General features: G+C 35.5%; 1 protein-coding gene across 1 annotated transcript in view; it reads right to left on the bottom strand.

Annotated features, from left to right (window-relative positions):
* Window positions 1-17,397, bottom strand: part of LOC136042919 (uncharacterized) — a 42,065-nt gene extending 24,668 nt beyond the window's left edge. The window contains exons 1-2 of the mRNA XM_065727842.1: window positions 16,376-17,397; window positions 13,546-14,562 (exon numbers count right to left, since the gene is read on the bottom strand). Of these exons, the coding sequence (XP_065583914.1) occupies window positions 13,546-14,562; window positions 16,376-17,109 (1,751 nt within the window). The 5' untranslated portion in view covers window positions 17,110-17,397. The remainder of the gene's footprint in view (window positions 1-13,545; window positions 14,563-16,375) is intronic.
* Window positions 17,398-20,133: the final 2,736 nt, after the last annotated feature.

Below are 20,133 nucleotides of genomic sequence, written 5' to 3'. Positions count from 1 at the left end.
GATTCCAACGGATCTGCTTTTTCAATTTAAAAGATTGCAATTCCCAATTCGATTAGCATTTGCAACCACCATCAACAAAGCTCAAGGGCAATCACTAGAAAAATGCGGTATAGATCTTAATACAGATTGCTTTACCAATGTACAATTGTATGTTGCATCTTTGAGGGTCGGTAAACCTGACAATCTATTTATACGCACAGACAATGGGACAGCGAAGACTGTTGTATATTCACAAGTTTTACGTAGTTAATTTGTATTGTATCTATCTATCTATCTATCTATATAAAAACGAGTTGTGTGTATGCATGTTTGTTTGTTTGTAAAAAGAGCGTTTGCATATGACGTCATTATTAGTACATACGGCTTTGTATATGGACAGACAATGGGAAAGCCAAGAATGTTGTATATTCGCAATTTTTACGTAGTTTGAAAAACATATATAAATCTATCTATATTCACAGGTGGGACACAGGGACACAACTACAATGGCGCGTAACTAATATGGCGCGTAACGACTTACGCGCGCGGGGGGGCTTGGGGGGGCGCGAAGCGCCCCCACCAACTAGGTGTTGGGGTGGCGCGAAGCGCCACCCCAACAGCTAGTATATATATATATATATATATATATATATATATATATATATATATATATATATATATATATATATATATATATATATATATATATATATATATATATATATATATAAAAATAAGTTGTCTGTGGATCTGTGGATCGTGGATCAGGTGACGTCGGGTTTGTCCGCATATGACGTCTGAATTATTTCACACTAATACAAAATAAGAAAAAAAACTAAAAAAGGTAAAAACTACAAAAAAAAACTAAAAAGAAAAAAAAAACTAAAAAGCTAAAAAACTAAAAAAAAACTAAAAAAAGGTAAAAAACTAAAAACTAAAAAAAACTGAAAAAAACTAAAAAAGGCAAAAACTACAAAAAAAACTAAAAACTAATAAAAAAACTAAAAAATCTAAAAAACTAAAAAAACTAAAAAAACTAAAAAAAGGTAAAAAACTAAAAAAAACTAAAAACTAAAAAAGAAAAAAACTAAAAAAAGGAAAAGACTGAAAAATAAAAGAGAAAAAGAAAACTAAAAAAATTTGAATAAAAATACAAAAAAATAAAAAACTACAAAAAAAAAAAGAAAACAAAATAAAAAAATCTAAAAAAGCTTAAAAACTAAAAAAAAACTAAAAAAAGATAAAAAACTAAAAAAAAAAAACTAAAAAAGGAAAAACCCATAAAATAAACTAAAAACTAATAAAAAAAAATAAAAAAAGCTAAAAAACTAAAAAAACTAAAAAAAACTAAAAAAGGTAAAAACTAAAAGAACTAAAAAAGAAAAAAAACTAAAAAAAGGAAAAAACTGAAAAATAAAGGAGAAAAAGAAAACTAAAAAAATATAAATAAAAATAAAAAAACTAAAAAGATAAAAACTTCAAAAAAAACTAAAAAGAAAAAAGAAAAAAACTAAAAAACCTAAAAAAAGGTAAAAAACCAATAAAAAAAACTAAAAACAAAAAAAAGGAAAAAATTAAAAATTTATTTCATCATAAGTTTTCAACTGACGAAATTACAGACCGGGACATCGGGACACAAATGACGACCGGGACACCGGCACACACGGAATATGAATGACGACACTCAAAGAGAAAGCGACCGGGACAAAAGGAATGTTCGATTAGCAATCAACAAAGCACCGGGACACAAATGACGACCGGGACACAGGGAGTATAAATGAAGACCAGGATATAAGTAAAAAAAACTAAAAAAACTAAAAAAAAAAAAGGTAAAAACTACAAAAAAACTAAAAAGAAAAAAAATAAAAACTAATAAAAAAACTAAAAAATCTAAAAATCTAAATAAACTAAAAAAGAAAAAAAAAGAAAAAAGGAAAAAAATAAAGGAGAAAAACAAAACTAAAAAACGAATGTATATACAGACCGGGACACCGGGATACAAATGACGACCGGGACACAGGGAATATAAATGACGACCGGGACACAGGGACACAACTACAACGGGGACGCCGGGGGCACAGGGGGATATAAATGACGACCGAGACACCGGGACACATGGAATATAAATGACGCCCGGGACACTCAAAGAGAAATCACAGACTGGGACACCGGGACACAAATGACGACCGGGACACAGGGACAAAACTACAAAGGGGATGGCGGGGGGCACAAGGGGATATATAAATGACGATGGCGACACAGGGAACGGTAGATTAGCAATCACCATCAACAAAGCTCAAGGGCAATCATTAGAATCATGAGGTATAGATCTGAATACGGATTGTTTTCCCATGGACCATTATATGTTGCATTTTCAAGAGTCGTTAAACAATCTATTTATATGCACAGACAATGGGACAGCAAAGAATGTTGTATATTCGCAAGTTTTACGTAGTTAAAAACATATATATATATATATATATATATATATATATATATATATATATATATCTATATTCACAGGTGGGACATAGGGACACAACTACAATGGCGCGTAACTAATATGGCGCGTAACGACTTACGCGCGCGGGGGGGCTTGTGGGGGCGCGAAGCGCCCCCACCAACTAGGTGTTGGGGTGGCGCGAAGCGCCACCCCAACAGGTTGTTTTCCCATGGATTGTTTTCCCATGGACCATTATATGTTGCATTTTCAAGAGTCGGTAACAGGTTGTTTTCCCATACGGATTGTTTTCCCATGGACCATTATATGTTGCCTTTTCAAGAGTCGGTAAACAATCTATTTATATGCACAGACAATGGGACAGGAAAGAATGTTGTATATTCGCAAGTTTTACGTAGTTAAAAACATATATATATATATATATATATATATATATATATATCTATATTCACAGGTGGGACATAGGGACACAACTACAATGGCGCGTAACTAATATGGCGCGTAACGACTTACGCGCGCGGAGGGGGCTTGGGGGGGCGCGAAGCGCCCCCACCAACTAGGTGTTTACCGACTCTTGAACATGCAACATATAATGGTCCATGGGAAAACAATCCGTATTCAGATCTATACCTCATGATTCTAATGATTGCCCTTGAGCTTTGTTGATGGTGATTGCTAATCGACCATTCCCTGAGTCGCCATCGTCATTTGCAGTTTGTAATTGTGTCCCTGTGTCCCGGTCGTCATTTATATTCCCTGTGTCCCGGTCGTCATTTGTATCCCGGTGTCACCGTTGTAGTTGTGTCCCTGCGTCCCAGTCGTCATTTATTATTTTTTTTATTAGTTTTTTTAGTTTTTTTAGTTTTTTAGCTTTTTTATTTTTTTATTAGTTTTTAGTTTTTTTTGTAGTTTTTGCCTTTTTTTAGTTTTTTCAGTTTTTTTTAGTTTTTAGTTTTATACCTTTTTTAGCCTAACCAGGATTTGAACCTGGGACCTTCATTCTCCGTTCTGACACCCTATCTCACCGAGTGAATACTCCAGCATGTTCATTTTGGTGTTTTAAATGGTATATTATTAACCAAATTAATGTGTTTTACAATATACTAAGCATCGTCATAACAAAAATGACGACAACTAATTTCATGACGTCAGCCGACACAGAAACATGATGTCACCTGATCCACAGATCCACAGACAGACAACTTATTTTTATATATATAGATATACTAGCTGTTGGGGTGGCGCTTCGCGCCACCCCAACACCTAGTTGGTGGGGCACTTCGCGCCCCCCCCAAACCCCCCGCGCGCGTAAGTCGTTACGCGCCATATTAGTTATGCGCCATTGTAGTTGTGTCCCTGTGTCCCACCTGTGAATATAGATAGATTTATATATGTGTTTCAAACTACGCAAAAATTGCGAATAAACAACATTCTTGGCTTTCCCATTGTCTGTGCATATGCAAAGCCGTATGTACTAAAAATGACGTCATATACAAACGCTCTTTTTACAAACAAACAAACATGCATCCACATAACTCGTTTTTATATAGATAGATACAATACAAATTAACTGCGTAAAACTTGCGAATAAACAACATTCTTCGCTGTCCAATTGTCGCTGCATATAAATACATTGTCAGGTTTACCGACCCTCGAACATGCAACGTACAATTGTACATGGGAAAAACAATCAGGATTAAGATCTATACCACATTTTTCTAATGATTGACCTTGAGCTTTGTTAATGGTGATTGCAAATACTAATCGAATTGGGAATTGCAATCTTTTAAATTGAAAAAGCAGATCCGTTGGAATCATGGGAATGCGAGGAATAAGAACAGCCTCACCCTCATAAGGCCCTGTCAAGATTGTGGCCTCTATTAGGTTTTCCATTGTTTTTTTTTACGGCAAGTCGCGTGCCATTGCAAAGCTTTGGTGGGTTGATATTTCTTAAAAGTATTATTGGTACGCCTATTTTTAGTTGTAGCACGTGTGGTGGAAACCCTGAAGGATCTATGGAATTTAAAAATTCAGATGGATAATTAACCGCTTCATTTGGTTCCAAAACTGTGTCGACTGACTTGTAAAGGACTGCCTGGTCTCGAATCTTGTTCAAAACAATATTGTTGATTTCGTGGACGTCTATATTTTTGGGTGCGAGAATCGCTCTTTCACTTAGCCATTTATTATTTTTATAATTTTTTAGAATATTCGGAAATACTTTTTCAATCAATTCATTTTTGGACGTCACTAAATTACAGAAATCAGCAGGTAGTTGTATACGTCCTGAAATTGAGTCTACTGTTTGACCAGAGTCATCGTTTTGCAATCGGACACGCATATTTGTAGTTAATTTTAATATTTTTACGTGTGCCTATAAATTAGAATTTTTTAGGCAAGCATTCATTTCGTCTGCAAGAGTTAAACTACGTAAAAATTGCGAATATACAACATTCTTGGCTTTCCCATTGTCTCTGCATATACAAAGCCGTATGTACTAATAATGACATCATATGCAAACGCTCTTTTTACAAACAAACAAACATGCATACATACAACTCGTTTTTATATAGATAGATAGATAGATAGATAGATAAAATACAAATTAACTGCGTAAAACTTGCGAATATACAACATTCTTCGCTGTCCAATTGTCGCTGCATATAAATAGATTGTCAGGTTTACCGACCCTCGAACATGCAACGTACAATTGTCAATGGGAAAAACAATCAGTATTAAGATCTATACCACATTTTTCTAATGATTGACCTTGAGCTTTGTTAATGGTGATTGCAAATGCTAATCGAATTGGGAATTGCAATCTTTTAAATTGAAAAGGCAGATCCGTTGGAATCTTGGGAATGCGAGGAATAAGAACAGCCTCACCCTCAAAAGGCCCTGTAAAGATTGTGGCCTCTGTTAGGTTTTCCATTGTTTTTTTTACGGCAGGTCGAGTGCCATAGCAAAGCTTTGGTGGGTTTATATTTCTTAAAATTATTATTGGTAGGCCTATTTTTAGTTGTAGCACGTGTGGTGGAAACCCTGAGAATAATATCTCCAGGTAAAAACTGATCACCGACCTTGACGATGGCCACTTCGTCGATAGTTGGAGCATTGTATCTACGCACATGTTGGCCAGGAGGCGTTTTGTCAGCGGAAATAACAATTTTATGCGTATAAGTAGGCATCAAATCGATGGCTGTTTTGAACAGACGCACTAAATTATTATTTTCGTGGAAAAGATGTTGTAATTGGGAAACGATTGTCCTTTCAATGTTGGGAGAAATTTCGCAACGTGCATTCAATTCAGAATTTCTATCACTGATGAAGTACAATTGTAAAAATTTATGATTCTCGCCTGAGAATGGTAGAAGAGACCCTGCTCTATGATAAATTTGCCCTTTTACTTTGAAAGTAGACATAAATTGATCTGGATTTTCAATTTGGGCTCCAAACGACGTCATTTGGAAACATTAGTTGTATTTTCTGATTCATTTATATTCCTTATGTCCCGGTGTCCCGGTCGTCATTTATATCCCCCTGTTTTATATCCCGCTTATTTTTCAGTTTTTTCCTTTTTTTAGTTTTTTTTTACTTTTTTAGTTCTTTTAGTTTTTACGTTTTTTAGTTTTTTTTAGTTTCTTAGATGATTTTTTTTTTAGTTTTTTACCTTTTTTTCGTTTTAGTTTTTATTGGTTTTTACCTTTTTTTAGCTTTTTATCTTTTTTATTTTTTTTTATTTTTATTTTTAATTTTATTAGTATTCTTTTTCTCTTCTATTTTTCATTTTTCCTTTTTTTTAGCTTTTTTTAGTTTTTAGTTTTTTAAGTTTTTTCCTTTTTTTAGTTTCTTTAGTTTTTTTAGTTTTTCGGCTTTTTTATTTTTTTATTAGTTTTTAGTTTTTTTTTTGTAGTTTTTGCCTTTTTTTAGTTTTTTCAGTTTTTTTTTTTAGTTTTTAGTTTTTTACCTTTTTTAGCCTAACCAGGATTTGAACCTGGGACCTTCATTCTCCGTTCTGACACCCTCTCTCACCGAGTGACTACTCCAGCATGTTCATTTTGGTGTTTTAAATGGTATATTATTAACCAAATTAATGTGTTTTACAATATACTAAGCATCGTCATAACAAAAATGACGGCAACTAATTTCATCCACAGATCCACAGACCCACAGACAGACAGACAACTTATATATATATATATATATATATATATATATATATATATATATATATATATATATATATATATATATATATATATATATATATATATATATATATATATATATATATATATATATATATATATATATATATATATATTCTTTTTAGTTTTTTTGTAGTTTTTACCTTTTTTAGTTTTTTTCTTCTTTTGTATTAATGCTAAAGCCAAGGTTCAAACCTGGAGCCTCTCGGACCTAAAACCTGAAACATAACGCTTTACCAACTCAGCTACTTCGGCTTGAATACATTCGTTTTGAGCAGCTTCCTCGGAAGTTGCCATTGTAGGTTCTTCAGTCATTTTACAATTAGAAATTTCTCTTTCAACGGTCTTCTTACAATTAAAAATTTGTCTTTGAACGATATTCTTAAATACCTGTGTCCTGGTCGTCATTTATATTCCCTGTGTCCCGGTCGTCATTTGTGTCCCGGTATTCCAGTCTGTAATTTCTCTTTGAGTGTCCCGGTCGTTATTTATATTCCCTCTGTCCCTGTCGTCATTTGTGTCCCGGTCTGTAATTTGTCTTTGAGTGTTTTTTCTTTTTAGTATTTTTTAGTCTTTTACATTTTTTCTTTTTTCAGTTTTCTTTTTCTTCTTTATTTTTCAGCTTCAATATGAAATACATATCGCCGAACCTTTGTTTTTTTAACTAAAATCTGGTAGGCATTGATGATCTTATCCAAGTCAAAATCCCAAACCCAATCATCATCACTATCATTTTCAGTTTTGATATGTTTTGACTCTCGCTGTCCAGGTGGATCTTCATCTAACTGCACGGTTTTGCGTTCTTTAGCCTCAAGCCTGTTTCCTTGCTGTTCTTTTGATTCCTCGGCACACTTTCTTTTCTGACTTTCTCTATCAGCAGCAAGTTTTTTGGCATAGACTCTTTGAGCATCTTCATCGGCAATTGCCATTGTAAGTTCATCAGTCATTTTAAACTTAAACATTAATAGATTTCTACGTGAACATATATGTCTTAAATATCTTTAATGACGTCACCGTCATAGCAAAAATGACGACAACTAACTTCATGACATCAGTCGACACAGAAACATGACGTCAGATGACACACAGACAGACAACTTATTTTTATATATATCTTCTTCTATATATATAAAAATAAGTTGTCTGTCTGTGTGTCTGTCTGTGGATCAGGTGACGTCATGTTTCTGTGTTGACGGACGTCATGAAATTAGTTGTCGTCATTTTGCTTTGACGGTGACGTCATTCAAGATATTTAAGACATATGTTCACGTAGAAATCTATTAATGTTTAAGTTTACAATGACTGATGAATTTACAATGGCAAAAGCCGATGAAGATGCTCAAAGAGTCTATGCCAAAAAACTTGCTGCTGATAGAGAAAGTCAGAAAAGAAAGCGTGCCGAGGAACTACCAGAGCAACGCGAAAGCAGACTTGCTGCTAAAAGAGAAAGTGAAAAAAGAAGGCGTGCCGAGGAATCAAAAGAACAGCAAGGAAACAGGCTTGAGGCTGATAGAGAAAGAAAGAACAGAAAGCGTGCCGAGGAATCAAAAGAACAGCAAGGAAACAGGCTTGAGGCTGATAGAGAAAGAAAGAACAGAAAGCGTGCCGAGGAACTACCAGAGCAACGCGGAAGCAGACTTGCTGCTAAAAGAGAAAGTGAAAAAAGAAGGCGTGCCGAGGAATTACACGAACAGCAAGAAATCAGGCTTGCTGCTGATAGAGAAAGTAAGAAAAGAAAGCGTGCCGAGGAATCACAAGAACAGCAAGAAATCAGGCTTGCTGCTGATAGAGAAAGTAAGAAAAGAAAGCGTGCCGAGGAATCAGAGCAACCTGAAAGTTATCGCCTGGCATTCAGGTACAACCCAGTCGATGATTATAGCTTGAGTAGATGTGTTCAAATCGGGACAATGTCTAAAATTTGTCCCTATTGCAAGGCCTTGAAATTCAATGGTGGGAATGTGTTGCGCCTCAGGAAAAGTTAAACTTCCTCTATTGGCTGCACCACCAGAGCCATTGAAGACTTTCCTTACTGGAACTACGTCAGAATCTAAGCGTTTTTTGTCAAAAATAAAAAAATACAACTCATGTTTCCAAGTGACGTCGTTTGGAGCCCAAATCGAAAATCCAGATCAATTTATGTCTACTTTCAAAGTAAAAGGGCAAATTTATCATAAAGCAGGGTCCCTTCTACCATTCTCAGGCGAGAATCATAAATTTTTACAATTGTACTTCATCAGTGATAGAAATTCTGAATTGAATGCACGTTGCGAAATTTCTCCCAACGTTGCAAGGACAATCGTTTCCCAATTGCAACATCTTTTCCACGAAAATAATAATTTAGTGCGTCTGTTCAAAAAAGCCATCGATTTGATGCCTAATTATACCCATGAAATTGTTATTTCCGCTGACAAAAGACCTACTGGCCAACATGTGCGTAGATACAATGCTCCGACTATCGACGAAGTGGCAATCGTTATGGTCGGTGATCAGTTTTTACCTCGAGATATTATTCTACATAAGCGAAACGCTCAGTTGTTAAGAATTGCTGAAACTCATCGATGCTACGATGCCCTACAATATCCTATCATTTTTTGGGATGGAGCCGACGGCTATCACTTTAATATTAAATTTATTAATCCAGCCACAAACATAGAAATGAATAAGAAATGCAGTGCGATGCATTATTATTCCTATAGATTAATGATTCGGCAGGATGAAGAAAATTATATTTTAAAATGCCGTGAATTGTTTCACCAATTCGTCGTTGATATGTATGCTAAAATTGGATCAGAACGTTTGCTATATATCCGCCTGAATCAGACCAAGCTCCGCTCTGAACAATACATTCATTTGCGAGATGCAGTTATAAATGACGGTAATACCACAAACGTTGGAAGATTAACAATTTTACCTTCGTCATATGCTGGCAGTCCCCGTCATATGCATGAATATGCTCAAGATGCTATTGCGTATGTTCGTCTCTATGGTCGTCTAGATTTATTTATTACATTTACATGTAATCAATCTTGGGACGAGATACTGCAGCTTTTACTTCAAGGACAATCGGCGGTTCATAGCCATGACATTACGGCCCGTGTCTTCCGGCAAAAGTTGAAATCACTGATAAACTACATTGTAAAACTTGAAGTGTTTGTGTCAGTGCGATGCTGGATGTACTCAGTGGAATGGCAAAAGCGAGGTTTGCCACACGCACATATACTAATCTGGCTACATAAAAAAATTACTTCGAACAAAAATTGATGATGTGATTTCCGCTGAAATACCTGCTCATTCCGCTTTGAAATTGCCTCTGAACTTGCATTCTACAGAAACTCCCACGTGCAATATTTCCAAATCATCTGGGATGGGTAAAGTATTGCAGCAATGCAAACTTATTATTTGGGATGAGTGCACAATGGCACACAAAAAATCGCTCGAGGCTCTGGATCAATGCTTGAAAGATTTGCGAGGGAAGTCGAAACCCTTTGGCAGCACATTAATATTGCTTGCGGGAGATTTCAGGCAAACATTACCTATAATACCTAGATCAACTCCTGCAGACGAAATGAATGCTTGCCTGAAAAATTCTAATTTATGGGCACACGTAAAAACATTAAAAGTAACTACAAATATGCGTGTCCGATTGCAAAACGATGACTCTGGTCAAACATTTTCAGATCAATTGCTGGCAATGGGAAACGGAAAGCTCCCAGTAGACTCAATTTCAGGACGTATACAACTACCTGCTGATTTTTGTAATTTAGTGACGTCCAAAAATGAATTGATTGAAAAAGTATTTCCGAATATTCTAAAAAATTATAAAAATAATAAATGTCTAAGTGAAAGAGCGATTCTCGCACCCAAAAATATAGACGTCCACGAAATCAACAATATTGTTTTGACCAATATTCGAGACCAGGCAGTCCTTTACAAGTCAGTCGACACAGTTTTGGAACCAAATGAAGCGGTTAATTATCCATCTGAATTTTTAAATTCCATAGATCTTTCAGGGTTTCCACCACACATGCTACAACTAAAAATAGGCGTACCAATAATACTTTTAAGAAATATAAACCCACCAAAGCTTTGCAATGGCACTCGACTTGCCGTAAAAAAACAATGGAAAACCTAATAGAGGCCACAATCTTGACAGGGCCTTTTGAGGGCGAGGCTGTTCTTATTCCTCGCATTCCCATGATTCCAACGGATCTGCCTTTTCAATTTAAAAGATTGCAATTCACAATTCGATTAGCATTTGCAATCACCATTAACAAAGCTCAAGGTCAATCATTAGAAAAATGTGGTATAGATCTTAATACTGATTGTTTTTCCCATGGATGTACGTTGCATGTTCGAGGGTCGGTAAACCTGACAATCTATTTATATGCAGCGACAATTGGACAGCGAAGAATGTTGTATATTCGCAAGTTTTACGCAGTTAATTTGTATTTTGGAACCAAATGAAGCGGTTAATTATCCATCTGAATTTTTAAATTCCATAGATCCTTCAGGGTTTCCACCACACGTGCTACAGCTAAAAATAGGCGTACCAATAATACTTTTAAGAAATATCAACCCACCAAAGCTTTGCAATGGCACGCAACTTGCCGTAAAAAAAAACAATGGAAAACCTAATGAAGGCCACAATCTTGACAGGGCCTTATAAGGGCGAGGCTGTTCTTATTCCTCGCATTCCCCTGATTCCAACGGATCTGTTTTTTCAATTTAAAAGATTGCAATTCCCAATTCGATTAGCATTTGCAACCACCATCAACAAAGCTCAAGGGCAATCACTAGAAAAATGCGGTATAGATCTTAATACAGATTGCTTTACCAATGTACAATTGTATGTTGCATCTTTGAGGGTCGGTAAACCTGACAATTTATTTATACGCACAGACAATGGGACAGCGAAGACTGTTGTATATTCACAAGTTTTACGTAGTTAATTTGTATTGTATCTATCTATCTATCTATCTATATAAAAACGAGTTGTGTGTATGCATGTTTGTTTGTTTGTAAAAAGAGCGTTTGCATATGACGTCATTATTAGTACATACGGCTTTGTATATGGACAGACAATGGGAAAGCCAAGAATGTTGTATATTCGCAATTTTTACGTAGTTTGAAACACATATATAAATCTATCTATATTCACAGGTGGGACACAGGGACACAACTACAATGGCGCGTAACTAATATGGCGCGTAACGACTTACGCGCGCGGGGGGGCTTGGGGGGCACGAAGCGCCCCACCAACTAGGTGTTGGGGTGGCGCGAAGCGCCACCCCAACAGCTAGTAGAGATATAAAAATCTAAATATATAATAATAAGTTGTTTGTCGACTGACGTCATGTTTTTCGACTGACGTCATTATAAGGATTGAGCATTATGACGTCGTGTGTATATTTTGTATGTTTCTATATGACGTCAATATAAGTTGACGTCATTATAAGTATATAAGGCTTTGTATATGACGTCATTATACGTATATAAGGCTTGCGATTCAAACAGAATATTTAGTATAAATCCTACAATGGCAGAAGAAACAGCCGAGGAATCAAATCGTGCCGAGGAATCAAACAGGCTTGCGGCTCAAAGAGATAATGCCAAACAAGAGCAACGTAAAAACAGGGTTGCGGCTAAAAGAGAAAGTAACAAAAGAAAGCTTGCCGAGGAATCACAAGAGCAACGTGACAACAGGCTTGCGGCTTCAAGAGATAATGCTAGATTAGGAACCCCGCTCAACTTCCCCCCTCCCAAACCAAAAAAAATCCCCTGAAAACGTCTGTACACTTCCCAATAGCCATTAGTATATGTAAACAACGGTCAAAGTTTGTAACTTGCAGCCCCTTCCACGGGGACTGTGGGGGAGTGAGTCGTCCCCAAAGACATAGTTATTAGGTTTTTCGACTATGGTGAATAAAATGGCCATCTCAGAATTTTGATCCGGTGACTTTGGAAAAAATGAGCGTGGGAGTACCTTCAAATTGTTTGGTCACTCAAAAAGGGCACTAGAACTTTAAATTTCCGTTATAATGAGCCCTCTCACGCCATTCTAGGACCACTAAGTCGATACGATCACCCCTGGGAAAAAAAATTAAATAAATAAACAGGCATCTGGGATCTGTGTTCTGGCAAAAATGCTAAATTCCACATTCTTGTAGATAGGAGCTTGAAACTTCATCAAAAGGGTTGTCTGATGCACTGAATTCGATGGTGTGATTTTTGTTAAGATTGTATTACTTTTAGGGGGTGTTTCCCCCTATTTTCTAAAATAAGGCAAATTTTCTCAGGGTTGTAACTTTTGATGGGTAATACTAAACTTATGAGCCTTATATATTTAAAATCAGCATTAAACGTGATTCTTTTGGTGTAACTATTGGTATCAAAATTCAGTTTTTTAGAGTTTCGGTTACTATTGAGCCGGGTCGCTCCTTACTACAGTTCGTTACCGCAAACTGTTTTTTTTTCTGTTATTTTATGGTTTTGTTTATTTATTGTTGACGATTTATGCTACTGTTTCGCTTGGAAAGTTATTTAGCTTTATTTCTCGATTTTTGACAGCCGTTTGTGGTAAAGATTTTTGAAATTAATAATTAAAAATAGTCATTACTGTGTCCTTTGCATTTGTTCACATGAGAATATACTTACTACTTAATTCTGAAATAATTGGAGACTTAGCAATGACTATAGGTTACTAGACTAGCTTTTAGAAACTTAATTAAATAAATAACATAAAATTAACAATTTTTATTGAAGTGACTGTCCCTGTTAAACTGGTTAAATGAACAAATATGAATTAAATTAAATGACAAACTAACTAATAAAGATAACTAAATATGTTTAAATAATTTACTAGTAGGACAAATAAGATTAATAAAAATAATGGCTTACCCTGACTCTTCTGAGCTCGCATAGGGTATAAGGCATGTGATTACTGCTATGTCATTACTTTCAAGATGTTCATCTTCCACCAAGCTCTGGAATAATTTCTGAACTTCTACTGCCATTTCCTTATAATCTGCCACAGATACAAACTTAGGAATCTCTCCAACAACTCTTGTTCCAGGGCTGAAATCATTTTTTCTAAATCTTGGGAGACCTAAACGGCTTAAGTCAGTATCTTCACTTAAAGTTATAAGGACATTTATAAGGGAATGTATAGAAGCAGTGTATCTTAGACTGTCTGTAAGATACACATGTTTGTTACACTCATATATGGTGTTGTCTTTTAGTTTTAAAAGTGAAAAGGGTCTATAGAAATTTCTAAGGATTGGTATGGCAGAGTATGATGTCCACCAGCAAAAATTCGAGCGGTCAACTGCCTTAAAAATTTCACTTGTCCTATTCACGTGATTAAAGTCGAGAGTGTCTGTAGAAACATCATCACAAAATACCTTGAACTTTATTTCTGAATCGTAATTTTCAGCTAGAAACGGCAATTTAGTATCAATGTCGATGCAATCTCTCTCAAAAACAAATTTGACTAAATGAGACATTCCCTCTTCTCGTATAATGCGTTTTTGCTCTAGCTGTTTTTTGACAGTCTGCCAAAAAATTTCCTGAATATATTGTAATGTAATCATATCACGATGATATACAACAATTATTTCTTTATTTTCTTTACTGTTTTTCATATAAAGCTGCCAAATTTCAAAAAATTCCTTGACCATTTTTAGTAATAAACAGTAAGTTTTTCCTGTTCCTGGTAGACCAATGATGTGTAAATAACGTTCATCACTATCAACAACTGCTTTCTGGGCGGGGGTCAAGAAAATCCCTGCAATATCTTTGTTCCTTCTCTTGGCTGGTAGTTTGTACTCTTTGTTCAATTCCCTCTTTACTGTAAGATTCGTCTCAGTTTTCAAACTATCTGATTTTAAGCATAACCTAAGATATGTACCGTAGAACCTGAAACAGAAATAATGAAATTTCAAAATCAGAATCTTTGGAAATTATAAATTTATGCCTTTTAAACTATTCAATAAAGACCAACATTTGAATGATTTCTATGTATATATATATATATATATATATATATATATATATATATATATATATATATATATATATATATATATATATATATATATATATATATATATATATATATATATATATATATATATATATATATATATATGTACCGTAGAACCTGAAACAGAAATATTGGAATTTAAAAATCAGAATCTTTGGAAATTATAAATTTAAGCCCTTGAAACTATTCAATAAAGACCAGCATTTGAATGATTTCTATGTATATTTCTATGTATATCTGTTTCTATGTTTATATGTATATGCAAATATGTTTCTATGTATATGTATGTACGGTAGAACCTGAAACAGAAACAATGAAATTTAAAAATCAGAATCTTTGGAAATTATAAATTTAAGCCTTTGAAACTATTCAATAAAAACCAACATTTGAATGTTTTCTATGTATATTTCTATGTATATATATTATAACATTGATTTCTATTAGAGTGTCAAGAGCCCTCCTCCCCCCATCATATGAGATTTTCAAAACATTATTTTATACGATTTTTTTTACTCCCAAATACAAAAAAAATTCTATTTTCAATAATTATTCCTCTACTATAATGAATATACATATATATACATAGAATAATGGGAAACAGTTCTGATAATAGTGTATATGGTCTCTTTTGAGTTAAGGTTGGAGAGGTTCAAACGTAGACAGCTTTTATTCCTCCGTTGTATGAAAAGTTGCATTCAAAGTTGAAAAAGGAAAATCACCTACTATTAGGCCACTTTCACCCTGTTTTATGGTTTTTTCGATCACTCCTGGCACTGAGACTAGGATTAAGTACTGCTATCTTGTTTATTACACAAGCTCAAGTTTGGTATGTTTTATTGTCCAAAATGCTTTAAATAATTTTAAGTTTTTTTGTGTGTCTTTGTATTTTCTTTCCGTTTTTAGTGTGATTTGCCCCGCTTTCTAGGGTAATTTGATAAGTTATTAATGGTATATACTGGTTTAACTCTTAGTAGGAGATCAGAAAATTTATTCGGAGGCCAGGGGCTCGAAATCAAAACAAGTTATAATTATAGATTACTGTTCTGTTTATCGTTCAAGCCTTGAGATCAATCTTAAGGAGGAAGACCCCTTCTGCCCTTCCCCCTTTGTGGGAGTATAGGCATAATTCCAAAGGCATATCTAGAGCAAATCTGGGGGGGGGGAATATAAGACAAAATAAGATAATTGACCAAATAATTGACCGCAATAATTGATCAAATTGACAAGCTTACGAAAATCACCGAATGAGGTTGCCTGAAAAATCTTTGGAGGGAGTAGACCCCGCCTCCCCTGGACCCACCCCAGCATAGTCATATTTTGTTATGAAACGATTAATTAAAAAATATAAAAATAGCTATAAGATTTTGCATGAGCTATTAGAACAACGAAAACAATTATTTTAATCTGTCAGATAATATTGGCTGTTCTAATATTGTAATAAACTCAAGTCTCTGCGCACGGAAACCCTTGGGTCTGCACCCCTTCCCTATATTAGTCAATTATTGTAGTTCCAGTTCTGCCTTTTATTCTCAGCAGTGTCGGCCCCCCTCTCTCCATTGATAAATATCCACGCACATAGTCCATAAGTGTTATCTGACCTTGTCTACGATTCTGACCAAAAGGTAAGTACAGAAGGACAAAATTTGCAATTTATTTTATTAGATAAAGAAAAAAAGGAACACTCACCATGCCAGCAATGTTCTGAGTGAATATTCACACTTTTCGCCAATTAGATCAGGCTTAATTGTTTTCACGCTTAATTCTTCAATGGTTTGCATATAATCGTCTTCGAATAATGCATTTTTGAATAGGTTGGCTTGCCGTCCTAGTTTGATTCGTGAATTCGTATTCGGATATACGTTAAAATAATAAACTAAATCCGATTCAAATTTGAATCCAGTTTCATACTTACAGTTATGATTTTGTAAATAGCTTTCAATATGTTTAATAACCTTTTCCTGTTGATCCACATGAGCATTTGACAGTATATTCTTCAAAGTTACGTTTTCTTCTGAGGCTTTCACATCTATAATAATTAATGAAGATTTCGTTATTATCAAAAAATCCCCCAGTTCTTCATTTTTCGAGTCATTTTCGTTACGTCTCAAGCCTAGTAATGTGTAAAACACATACATTTGCAAGTTTGACTGTTGTAGTTTCTTGTAGACTTTGTATTCGGCTTTAAATCCACGCTCTTCTTGAGTGCCAATTTTTTTAATCGATTTTGGAAATATGAACAGTCCTTGAATATTGAGAGGATTGGAATTACCGGTGAAGTCTGATAAAAGTAATTCTGCTGCGTGTAAGAAGGGTCGGGTGTTGGATTCTGCTGGAAGTGCGATTTTTTCACAGCAAGAACAATCCTTGAAAAGAGGTTCCATTTTCAATACTTGCGCAAAGGACTCTTTAAACTTGAGCATTCATTACTGAAAAGTTCCTTTTTTTTCTAACTTTCCTCACACTATGAAGAGTTGACGCGATTTCACGTTACCATTCTTTATCATAGGCTACTCTGTGTGCAAATTTGAGAAATTCCACTATTGTTTAGCTGAATATAATCAATCGATTACAAATAAGCAGAAGTCCTGTTGCAGAAGACCAGTGCAGCAGTCCTACTCAGCCGATCGGATCCTTTGTTAATATCAAATTCTCTACATAATTTTTACATTAAAGACTGATTGGAAACTGAGTTTAGAAGTGCTGAAAACGCAATTCTTTATCTCTCTTTAAGTACAACCGGAAACCAGTTTTTCGGAACAGATTATGGTCCATTGTCCGACTGTCTGCTCGAATACGAATACAGCCAAAGGATATTGGATCATTCCCAAAAACTGATTCAAATAAGCATTTTCAAAGAAAACTAAGAAACGACTTATTTTTAATTGGTACAGCAACATTCCAGCTATAGGTTTCATTTACTTAGGGCCGAACATTATCCAAATATACGAGGTCCGTTTTGAGGGTGAGACACTGAAGGACGGCTAAAATGTACAAAACCCGATATGAGGGGGGGGGAGATCTAAGGTCCTAATCATGGTAAGCAAAGTGAGGGGGTGGAGGTGATAAAATTCCACGCAAGAACCTGACCACTTTTGCTAACCCAGAGGTCCGTAAAATATTTCTTGCCAGTAATTTTGTTTTTCTGGTTTGTATGAACCTACCTCAGCAACATCTCTGAATAAATTAGGTTGAAAGCCAGAACTAGCCACCATTGCGAGTGAAGTAAGTAGAGCGAGTTTAAAAAGTCGATCGAGGGCAATTTGTTACAGCCAGGAATCCCTTGCCTTGCCAAGTAAAAAGAGTACCCAAGTACGATGGCTGACGGCCCGTGTCCCACTTGGGCAAATGGTCCATTTCTCAATGCTGAAGGTTCCAACTGCCAACTCTAGATAGTAAGAAATATAGAGACAAGTGACAAGAATTCTTTAAAAGTGACTTTTTATCTGATTTGCTAAGAAATCACGCTTTTACAGTTTAAAGTATCCGCGAAGGAAATTTTACCATTGATTGCTTCAGCTTATATCCTTTATTAACGTGTGTTGCTAATGAGTGGCATAAAAAGGAATCCAAATTCTTCCCAAATCTTTTCTTATAACTTTAGACCCCTTATGCACTTCCAAAAGATGGTAAAAAAATATATAATTTTCATTTCTTAAGAAAATATTGCCGCTTGTTTGGTTTCAGTTTCTAGTTTTTTCTAATCTATTAAACCTCCCTTCTTCAATGGTGAGTATGGGTATATCTAAAATATTTTTTTTGTTGTTGTTTTACTCTTAAGCTGTTCTTTTTTTTGTATAACTGAGTGTTTACAATACAAATATGATACAAAAACAGTTATTCCTTAATAATAGTAACAATGATAAAAAATGAAATGAATGAGTAAATGGACGTCTTGAGCGTGGATCCTATCTCAAAGAAAAAAGGGAGAGCTATTAATCGATGAAACAGATGAGAAAAAAGCTAAATTTGCCTTAATGAAAGGCAGCAAACACGCGCATCGACGGCTCACCAAAAAATTACTATATTGGATAAGCTGTCATCCTAGCAACAGTTAAAAAATTGCGAGGGAGGGTGAGAATGTCGGTATATAAGGAACCAGCTTCATTTCTATGTCGTTCATTGTTCTATTTTTTTTTTTATTCCTTTTCAGTGGTTGAATATTTATAATATTTTGAGCTATTGTACATTAAATAAGAAACATATGTAGAGAAATTTTCAGAAAATTTATGATTAGTTTTGTCCATATTTTAAAAGTCATATTCTCTTGCACCACACACAGAAGTTCAGGCAGTAGAATACGAATATGCAGAATATGAAGTAATTATGACGTTTTATTCTTTAAATGAGTTTGGTTCTAATTTGTGTGAGGGCAAAGATTTTTTCTTTCATTTATTCATTCATTTCAGTCATTTGAAAATTGCTAAGCTTATGACTTTCATTTTCATAAGAGTAGTGACAGCATAAAATGACCGATGATAGCCCTACCCCAGCATTCTATGAAAGCTCTATCTCCATTCCATGACAGCCCTGCTTTTAAAGTCATCCCTATCCCACCATTCCATGACAGCCTGTAGATACATGTTATGTCATAGACCTTAGATCTTCCTGTGCCTCCAGAGGCACCCAGGGTGTCTAAGAACCATCTCTAGTCGTCTCTGAAACTTGCGGCATCAACGATATCTTCCTAATCCGGCTGTATTGAGGCGTGAAGGTGCCACACGTTGCTGTTGTAGGTACGACGGAGTGTGTTTTCGGTCCTTTCTCTGCGGCGGGTGCCTTCAAGTAACCAGAAAACGTAGATTGGAGGATTCTTGAATCCTCCATGCGCAGCACGTGTCCGAGGTAGCTCCATCTACGCCTTCGTATGGTCCCAATGAGGGACGGTTGACCTGCGATATTTCTAATGTGCTCGTTTGTTACCTTCTGGGACCAGTGGATGCTGAGAAGTCTACGTAGGCACTTGTTTCCAAAATACTGAATTCTCCTCTCTGTTTCTTGGCTGAAATTCCATTTTTCAGATGCATAGAGGATGATGGGCAGGACGTTGCTGCTGAACAGGTGGATTTTAAGCCGGAGAGAGAAAGTGCTCGACCTCCAAACTCTTTTGAGCCTGTTGAAGGAGCTGCTAGCCTTTCCAATTCGGCCAATGATTTCTTTGGCTGTGGATCCCGTGTTCTCAATGGTGCCGCCAAGATGTTTTGAATGGACCACATCTTCCACTTCCTTGTCATTAAATTTGATGTTCATAGGTGAATCGCTGTTTGCCATGCCTTTGGTTTTACTGTCGTTGATGTTGAGTCTAAAATCTTCTGCTTTTTGTTGAACGCTCTTGGGCAGCGCCTGAAGCCATGATTTGCAGGTTTCGAGGATGGCAATGTCGTCAGCAAAATCTAGGTTGCTCAGCAGGTAATCATTTAGGTGTAGCCCACTTGACTCGACGCTCC

Source organism: Artemia franciscana, chromosome 2, assembly GCF_032884065.1.
Source record: "Artemia franciscana chromosome 2, ASM3288406v1, whole genome shotgun sequence".
Classification (NCBI taxonomy): Eukaryota; Metazoa; Arthropoda; class Branchiopoda; order Anostraca; family Artemiidae; genus Artemia; species Artemia franciscana.
This window is presented reverse-complemented; position numbering and strand designations above follow the sequence as displayed.